The sequence below is a fragment of the Pseudochaenichthys georgianus genome, chromosome 22 (genome assembly GCF_902827115.2).
Source record: "Pseudochaenichthys georgianus chromosome 22, fPseGeo1.2, whole genome shotgun sequence".
Taxonomy (NCBI): Eukaryota; Metazoa; Chordata; class Actinopteri; order Perciformes; family Channichthyidae; genus Pseudochaenichthys; species Pseudochaenichthys georgianus.
In genome coordinates, this window is record NC_047524.1 from 2,890,812 (window position 1) to 2,900,581 (window position 9,770).

Genomic DNA, 9,770 nt, shown 5'->3' on the forward strand with positions numbered 1-9,770 from the left:
GCATTACTCACCCAACCTCCACAGCATCCCCCTCCTCCGTCCCACCCTCCTTCACTTCCCTCCTTCTGAGTTTATAAGTCAGCAGCAGCCACAGTTGGCTCAGTGTAAAGGGCTGTACATTTAGTGAAGGGGGAGAAACTGGGTGACGAACACATCTGATATATACACTTCACATTCAGGGCTTCATCATGCATGTGTTCGGGATGTGGCGTGTGCTGTGTGTGCTTGGCTTTATTGGTGCATCCTTGTGTGTGAATGAAGTTGAGTTTGAAGGGAACTTCGCAGAAAGCTACGACAACGAAATCTCTCAGGATAAGCAAGAGGGTGAGTTTTGTTTGTGTCCTTTTGTCAAATTTCTCTCTCTGCTTGTTTCAACAGATGGCTCAGTATGAATAATTTGTCCTCGGCTTCCATGCATGATTTAATTCATAAAATAAAATAATGTGCTTTGAATAAGAATTTTTAAACACACTTTGATTTATTAGCTTTGAATGTAAGTAACGGTGTCCCGCAAGGGTCTATCCTTGGTCCTATTTTTATCACAAAAATACTTTTTTTATTAAATCACCACATTGTCTTGTACATTTTTATGCAGATACCATCTTAAGCCTTTATAGAAGAGACTATTGTATGTTATTTATGTGAAAACCTTTAATGCTAAACACATTTTGCGCTCTCATATCAACTACAAAAAATCTGATGTCATGTTCGGGGTTGATTTGATTTTAGATGCAAAGGAATTTTTTTTTTTATATTACATTATGTAATAAGTAACAAAAAGTTAAATGCAGTGCTAAATTAAAATGGTTTTATTTCTACAAGCGATGTTACTCATCCCATTTAAAAGTATTTAACACCCCTTTCCTTAGCTTTGTTTGAACTTGCATTGTGACTAAAGTTGAAATGATCTGAAACCTGACATAAAATGTACTCTATATTCGTGTTTAAAAGGAATACAGATATTTTTTCTTGTTATAAAGTGCTATAACATGCTTGTTATATTATGGGACTGTATAACTGATGCATCCCTGTTGTTGTTGTTGTTGTTGTTCAGGAGAAACTCCAGATACACCATGCCAGCATGCAGGTTTCTCCCGCTGGGACAAGCTCTTCATCGCTCTGGAAGACTCCCAAATGAGGCAGAACATGTTGCTGGAGTCTCTGGAGCAATGCTGTGGAGGAATGGCGTCTCTCAGGACCCAGGTGGACAAACTGGCTAAGGGGACATGTCATCAGTGCAGACCCAGCCTGGAGTCAGCATGCAAGGCACAAGCTGATCAGGCGAGTGTCAAGCTCCAACATGGCTTGCTGAAACTCCACAGTGAGGAAGAAGAGAGGGAGAGGAGGTTAAACGATACCTTGCACCAGCTCATGCACATCGGCCATGACGGTAATGCCCGGTTGAAGCGACTTGAGGAAAATAGAAGCCAACCGACACCGAGACCCGGGGGTTTAGGGGGATTAGCATTTGGCCTGGGGATAAAGCCATTCACATCAGGAGTGCAAGAGCAGGAAGTTACTCCACCAATGGACACGGCCACAATGGAAAGGGCCCTGGTTGCCATAGCAACAGAGCTTCAGAAGGTTCACCTGCAGCTGAACAGCGTGATCGAGCGGGCGGGATCACTGAGGAAGGAAAGAGGGGACACATGATTGGCCCAGGGGGGGAAACGAAATTACAAAATAAGACTGGGGACACTCCAGTGGTAATGCTTTTGCACATGCTTGTTCTTTAATGTTCTTTTTAAAGGGGATTTTAGTTATGTAAGCTTGTTTTCGTCTGATGACAATGAATCTAAATGTACCATAAATGTAGTGGGTTTACAATAAAGAATAAAAGCTAATTAAACAATCTAATCGGCCTCATGGAAAGGTTTCCTCCCTCCTCCCACACAGTCAGTTTTAGAACACTTTTGCCCACACTTTATTTGTCAGTGTTTTATTCTTTTTATGCACGTGCCAGAGTTTACACCACTGTCTCAATGTTTGTGTAGATGTGGCGGTTTCTGTAGATACCGACAACCGCAGATGTGTTGGATTGTCTTCAATACAGGGCTTGTCTTCCTCTCATTAGTTGGTTTAAGAGTGTCTGAATGCAAAGAAACCACCATTTACAATGCAGGGTGTTTATGATTTGTGAAACCCTGCCAAAGCTATTCCTGGCACAACACACACACACACACACACACACACACACACACACACACACACACACACACACACACACACACACACACACACACACACACACACACACAGTGTTATAACTTTTTGCAGACTGGAGGTTCTTGCTATGCATTTTTACAGTTTCTGTGTGGTGGTCGCTGGTCCCAGATCACCTCTTCATTCATTTTTAAAGCGTTCTTTTTTTTAATTAGCACTAGAGAGGAAATGGGCAGAATGCTGGGAGAAAGCAGCAAAAGGAGGAAATAAATTGCTTAAAACTGAGGGGGAAGACAGGTCTACAGGTTTATTAACCTATATGTGATCATATTATTTAGTAGGAAAGTGCTAATTTGACATTTATAAACTGGTCATAGGTTTTTTACGTCAGATTTGAACCTGCAGATTTACTAGTTACAGCAGTCAGATACATGTGGTAGATGGAGAGGTCTTAAATAGTAATGACTAGCATTACATATTATTCAAGTAAATTATAACACCTGCAAATTGTGTGACTGAATGCATACATTTCACAACTTGGAAAAATGGAAAAAGAACGAGGCTTTTGTGCCTTATGTGATTTTAATTTGGCTAGCGCACTGACATCACTCCAGTATATTCATTAATGAAAGGCTTACAACCGTGTGTGTGTGTGTGTGTGTGTGTGTGTGTGTGTGTGTGTGTGTGTGTGTGTGTGTGTGTGTGTGTGTGTGTGTGTGTGTGTGTGTGTGTGTGTGTGTTTCCTTATAAATGTGAAGCTGGGCGGAGAAATATGGGCTCAATCTGATGGGGTTTTTTCAGGCCTTTTTCTTAAATGTCACACCTAACAAGATGCAGTAACAAGGATAGTAGCTATTTCGTGTCAAGACTTCCAACTAACCTGTTTCATACTCATACCCAGCATGCACACACACACTTTTCTGTTCAATGTGGGGGCAATTGTGTTCATGAGCAGTCTCCATCTGTGCAGTTTGTGTGAGGATTTTAGTGAATGGAGGCTTAGTCATTTCCTCTCATTCATTTTTTAGCAAAGAGAAAGAAGGCAGGGGTTACTGCTGATGAAAAATAGAGAAGAGGCCGGGGAAACAAGAATGACATTGCTTCTGTGTCTGACAGGTAGTTGTCAGACGTAATGACTGTTCCCCACACATGTTTCTATCTTCCAGCTGTCCAGAAGCAGCACAAAACCCAACCAACGTCAGCCCCCCTTTCTGGTCTGGCTTCCTCCTTTTTCATCTCTGTCATCTGCCATCTCTCCTTTCTCTCCGGCTTCTTATCTGTATGCCAATCCCATCATCTTCCCTCCCTCTCCCCCCATTTATCTTCGCTCTGATTATGTGCCTTGCTTCTCTCTCTTGCCTCCCATCTCCTGTGTTTTCTCTTCCTTGCCAGCCTCTAAATAGATGTTGTCTGTACTTGGCCAAACCTCAGCTGGCTGGTTAAACTGATTGACATTATAGTGTTGTGAAATATAGCCAATATATTACGCGTACAACAGGAACACACACACACACACACACACACACACACACACACACACACACACACACACACACACACACACACACACACACACACACACACACACACACACACACACACACACACACACACACACACACACACACACACACACACACACACACACACATCGGGAGGTGACGGACTGATGGCAAAGTGCATTGTGTTCATCAGAGAGTTTTAATTTCACGTCACATAGTCACTATAACACACAACACAATATTGGCACTTCTCAAAAGCAACGAGGACAATACAAAATAGATTAAGCTCCAATAAACATTTAGCAGTCTCTTATTTACACTTGATTGCATCTCATGAAGGAGGGGGAGAAGGTGAGAGATAGGTGAGAAGAGATGTCTATTTGATGGGTGAGTCCAGAATCTCCTCATACTCCTCCCTTTGACGCCGCCCTCCCCCACGAGCCGGGAGCAGCTTTATCGCCACCAGCCAACCGACGCTGAGGATGACCATCACGTTCCCGACCACCTCCGGCGCGGTGGGAGCCAAAGGCAGCACGGCCAGATGCAGCAGCATGGCCACAGGTACCTCCAGACTCTGAGAGGCGGACACCAGCGACGGGTGGAGCCGGGTGAGGGCGTGCGTCATCCCCAGGAAGGCTGCGACCGAGCAGGCAGCCAGGCCCAGCACCAGGCCCCAGGCTTCAGCACTCATGGGCCAGGACCAGCCCTCCTGAAGCAGAAACAAGGAGGTCGGGGCGAGCAGGCAGCCTGTCCAGCTCACTGTGAACAGAGCTGTGCCCACGCCCACCCTCTCCTTCAGGGAGCGGTACCCCACCAGAGCCAGAGCCATCCACAGCCCCGCAAGAGCCGAGAGAGACCATCCGAACGCACCCCGCCAGAACTTCACCGGGTCAGTCTGTGAATCTGAATTGCTCTCGTCTGCCGTGGGAAGTAAGACTAGCCCCAAACCACAGAGTCCTGCCGCTATGGTGATGCCATCAGCCAATCCCAGCCTCTCCTCCAGGAGCAGGAAGGCCAGGATCGCCGACAGCGCCGTGGTCGCCAGGCGCCAGGTCGTGGTGCCGTCTCCGGGAGAAACGAAGGTGAGGGAGGCGTAGGCGCAGCAGAGGGAGAGAGAGTAGGCCACGCCGTAACACAGCAGGCGGAGACGGTAGCCCTGTGGTCCGAACAGGTTCTCCCCCCTGTGCAGCGGGACCGCCACTGAGACCAGCTGCACGATGGATCTAACCAAAAGCAGAAACAGGGGGCCGAGGCTGAAGCGTTCGGAGGCCAGGCGGGTCAGAACAATCAAACATCCGTGAGCCAGCGCCGCACCTAGCAGTCCCACCCAGGTGAGCCGGGACGCAGACACAGACGCCTCCCCGAAACTGGCCAGCTGCTCCCCTACGCCTTTCCCAGAAGCCTTTGCTGCTCTGGCTCCCCCCTCACTCCCCTCTGCTCCCCCGAGAGTTTGAAGCTTGTTAGCCGTTTCCTTTTCTTTGGAGCCGAACAAAGTCAGACGCCACTTCCTGCTCTCCGTCAGCTGCTTCTTGTCTGACGTCTCTTCCAGGAAGGAGCCAAAGTCCTCGAAAGACGGAGCGTCATCGTAGCCCTCGTCCCCCGGTTGAGGGAAGTGTGTGTGTACTCCGGGTTGAGGGGAGTAAGGGGCCTGCGTGGCGTATTTGGCAGTGACGGTGTGAGGGTGGATCTTTACTCTCTTCTTGGAGGTGTTCAGGAGGTGAGTGGACTCCATTTCAAAGCTGCAGTGACGGCAGGCACCTGCGAGGAAGGGGGAAGGACACTTTTAGAGCCACATACATACAGGATATATTTTAAACTCCTGCAAATCCTCTCTCCGCTTTCTCCCTCACGCTGTCCCTCTCTGGGTTGCAGCATCATATCTTATATATCTTTAATATCCAGGATAATAATAGCAGTGACTCACATCTCACCATGTGCATGCGTGTTTGGCACAGATTGTACGTAAGCTCTGCCCATCACCAGTTTTAATTGTTTTTTTCTGCTTAACGAGAGTTCACATTAAGGTAAAGGGGACCTATCATGAAAAACGCATTTTTGTCATCTTTTAGACATGAATATGTGTCCCCGGTGTGTCAGGGAACTCACCAAGTGTCAGAAAACACAACCCTCTCTCTTTTCCTCCATACCCAAATCTCTAAAAACGGGGCTGCAACGGAGCTGATTATTATTTGAAATTGTTCTGACGTCAGAAATGGGGTGCTCCGCTTATATGGGCAACTCTCCACCTATCAGGGGAATGAGAGGTTGCGTGGCATGGTAACAGCATGGTAACAGCATGGTAACAGCATGGTAACAGCATAGTAACCGCATGGTAACCGCATGGTAACATGACGCTCGTGCCTCGCCCCCCCTCAGCTGCAGCTCATTTGCCACAGAATCAGCCCTTGTGAAGACAGGGCTGGAATAGAGCAAATAGAGCGAAATGAGGCATGGCTAAAATGCATGATCTGTTTGGTATTTTGAAAAAAAACTTCACAGACATGTTTTATATAGGTATGGCCCTACAATATATTATTCAAATATAGCATGATAGGTCCACTTTAATATTAGCAGAATCATGCAGAGCCATAATGGAAGGAAAACAACATTATCACACTCTTAGTCTTAATGGATAACATGATCTTCAAGGGTTGATAGAGACTGTTTGCAATGTCGGTTACGTAAGCAAGTGCTTCCTGCCTCATTTGTCTGTTATCTCTCTCTTTCTCTTCCAATGTATCCCCTTGTCTCTTGCCAGAGGCTGTATATTTAGGCAAGGAGTATAAGAGGAAGAAGAAGAACTGTTATTGAAATGTTCAGCCTGTCAAAACATTAGATATGTCAGTTTTTAAATAAATAGCAATTAATTAGACAATTAAATTATGTCTAATCTAATACCTCCTCCTCCTTAATCTCCCTCCCCTTCTGTAATTCATGTCTCCATCTCTTTAACTTTTCCCTTCAAGGTCCTGCTCCACGGATGACTAACTTTTAACTGATGTAGTAATAGCTTTCTGCAGCAGAGTAATACGGCTATGCAGGTGCTGTACGGCGCACACACCCACTGCTGCATTTCAGGTTGTAACACACTCAGCAGTCCACGGGTTTCTCTGGGAAAGGGGAATACTTCCAGATTGCACAATCTTTATTCATGCAAAGGCACATGAAGCATAGCGCTCAGTTATTATCTTGGTATACCTGTATCTACATAATCAATCTAACATGTTCACAATGGCAATGCTAACATGCTGATGCAGGTATGTTCACTTACTATAACTACCATACTACTCACCTATCATCTGTTCCCATGAATAACCTATCCCTATCATTTGTGTGCACTTTAAAGGTGGGGTAGGTAAGTTTGAGAAACCGGCTCGAGATACACTTTTTGTTATATTCCATGGAATGCTCTTAACATCCCGATAGCAATAAAAATCTGAAGTGCTTTGACAAAATATCCATGAAAAATGTCATCTCTGGAAGCCGTGGCGCTGTAAAAAGCACGACCAATCATCTGAGCCGGCCCGGCTAAAGTAACTGGATGGCCTACCTGCCTGTCAGCCTTCCATCGGGGCACACACTTATCCCGTGCCCTCATTGGTCATGTGCGCGTTCGTGTGTGATGGAGGAGGGGCTCTGTAAGGAAGTGGCAGATTTTCTCCGGTTGTGTATTTTCAAATTCTAGCGATCTCGAGCCGGTTTCTCAAATGTACCTACCCCACCTTTAAGTTAGATTATTAATACAAAGTACGGCTGAGGCTGATGGTATAAATGGATAATAAAATGAGTTTGGAAGGTTTTTGTTTACAAAGTATTGAACTCTGAACTGATGATGGCAAACAATTACAAGTTAAGGGATTACACAAGTGATTACAACTCATCCTAAAGGGGAAATGGATGTCTATTTCACTGCAACATATCCAATAGTTTTACACACATCGCTAAAGTCGAGGCCATGATGGTACTAGAGGAGAAGATTATCAAAGTATGACAGCAGGCAGAGCAGAAAGCAGGTGGTTGTGGCAGCTCACTGCTGTTTCGCACATCGTTGGTGGTGCAGTTTTGATTTGGAAGGAAACGGGGAAAGCTTTGAATTAGTGGCCTGGAAGAGGTGTGGAGTCCCTCCTCGAATCAGCCTGAATTGCGCTGTTATAAATTACACAGAAGGGTCATGCTGTGAGTGCTGCTATAGAGCTCAGGAATTATTACAGTATGTGTTTCAGGGAAATTGTGCTTTTTTTTAATGAATTTAATTTGAAAGGAACATTTGCTCTACGCTAAAATGAAGCATGAATCAGGGCTGAATGGAAAACGTGTCAAACTTCACAGCTCGCTGAATAAAATGAATGCATAGATGACATTTCAGAGGATCTAGTCGTTTATAGCACCAAAGGTTAGAGGACACCCGATCTGCGGCTCTGTAAAAACACAAAGAGCGTAAAGAGGCCAGGATGTTCCAGTCGGACTCCTCTCAGTCGTAGTATTTCCTGATCAGGATTGATGCAGCTCGCCTCTGCAATGCTGCTGCTGCTGCTGCTTCCACTCTGCTGCTCTCAAAAGCTTGTTCACACCTTACACAACCTTAAAAAAAACCTGCACACTGTCCACCTTCTATTTACATGTATCTTCTTCTATATCTGAATTGAAACGAAAATAGTATTGGGCTGTTTGAAGGCAATTCTCTTTAGAAATCCTATACTGCCAAAACGTCTAAAAACATTGTGTGGTTGTTTACTTTTCTCAAGTGAGACTGACTAGAGCTAATATGTGCATCATATATCCTTTTGAAGGTCCATATAGTAGGCTAGGTGTGCGTGTGCACGTGTGTGCGTGGCATGTGATGTGTTTTAAACAGTAGGCGTCTGTATGAGGGAGATGTTATGTCAAGGTTATCAAGGTTCCTCAGTAAAGCGCCCCTGAGGGCACACACACACACACACACACACACACACACACACACACACACACACACACACACACACACACACACACACACACACACACACACACACACACACACACACACACACACACACACACACACACACACACACACACACACACACACACACACACACACATACAGTTTAGATCCAATTAAATTGTCATTTACATCATGCATACAACAGCAAATAGCTGCTAGTCCCTGACTACATGACACCTGCACATGCACGTGTAATGGCCCCCGTCACACTGAGGGTCTTTTTAAGCGTCCACCGACAGCATGTCTGCATGTCTGATTGTTTATTCTACAGTGACAGCCCGATCCGTAACCCATGACGAAATCTTGAATGGACATAAGCGCGCGCTCGCTCACGCTCACATTGGCATACGGGAGCACAATCAATGATCCCGGTTGAGTCCTTCCCAATTAGAAACCCGCTGTAATCCCGTGATATTGCATTAGGTCGTTCAATCGATGAACCTACGTGTGGGTTATTTATAGCCTATGTTTAAAAAAAAAAAATCCTCCTTTATCTCAACTCACCTGCTTTCGAGCGGAAGGTTGAACTTCACTCTCGGTCAGCCTCAGTCATTTACCGAGCATCTCCAAAGCTGCATCACCCATTATTGGCCATATGTTCTTCTCCTTCCTCTGCTGCTCCCCTCTTCTTTCTCCTGCGACAATCGATAGTCTCCTCAAGGGCACCGCGACACGCGCCTCAGGCCGGCCAGCTCACTGCTCTCTGCGGGGGGGAGACGCGTGTTTTATGGCGTCCTGCTGCTCGTCCATCACGTTCTGAGCACCGATACAGATGCTGCTCCTCAGCTTGATCAAGAAAGAGAGATGGAGAGAAAGGGGGGAGAGGAGGGAGGGCTAATCATAACGTCTGAGCATGCGTGATATCCACTGAGCACCAGCATGTATCATTGCATGTTATCTGTCATCCCCTACTTGTAATGATGAACCTCGTGAGTGCTTTTACCTCATTGAATATACTTTACTTCTGTGTCTGATGTAAGACCAATAATTAGATTGTTTTTTCCCTCTCTCTTCTTTTTTATGTTGCTATGATGCAAAGTACTCTTATTTATTGCAAATGAGTTTGGTAATATGCAACATTAAGCTACCAAATGTAAACCAGGTTCTGCATTTCTACTTCA

At 45.6% G+C, this 9,770-nt stretch overlaps 2 protein-coding genes across 2 annotated transcripts; one reads left to right on the forward strand and one right to left on the reverse strand.

Annotated features, from left to right (window-relative positions):
* Window positions 1-103: 103 nt before the first annotated feature.
* Window positions 104-1,831, forward strand: LOC117468057 (uncharacterized). The gene is made up of 2 exons (XM_034112015.2): window positions 104-324; window positions 1,055-1,831. The coding sequence occupies exons 1-2, from the start codon at window positions 189-191 to the stop codon at window positions 1,651-1,653; spliced, it is 735 nt and encodes a 244-aa protein (XP_033967906.1). The 5' UTR covers window positions 104-188; the 3' UTR covers window positions 1,654-1,831.
* Window positions 1,832-3,857: 2,026 nt separating this feature from the next.
* Window positions 3,858-9,445, reverse strand: slc35g2a (solute carrier family 35 member G2a). Its single transcript, XM_034111857.2, has 2 exons — window positions 9,154-9,445; window positions 3,858-5,423 (listed from the first exon to the last, which is right to left on the reverse strand). The coding sequence occupies exon 2, from the start codon at window positions 5,395-5,397 to the stop codon at window positions 4,042-4,044; it is 1,356 nt and encodes a 451-aa protein (XP_033967748.1). The 5' UTR covers window positions 5,398-5,423; window positions 9,154-9,445; the 3' UTR covers window positions 3,858-4,041.
* Window positions 9,446-9,770: the final 325 nt, after the last annotated feature.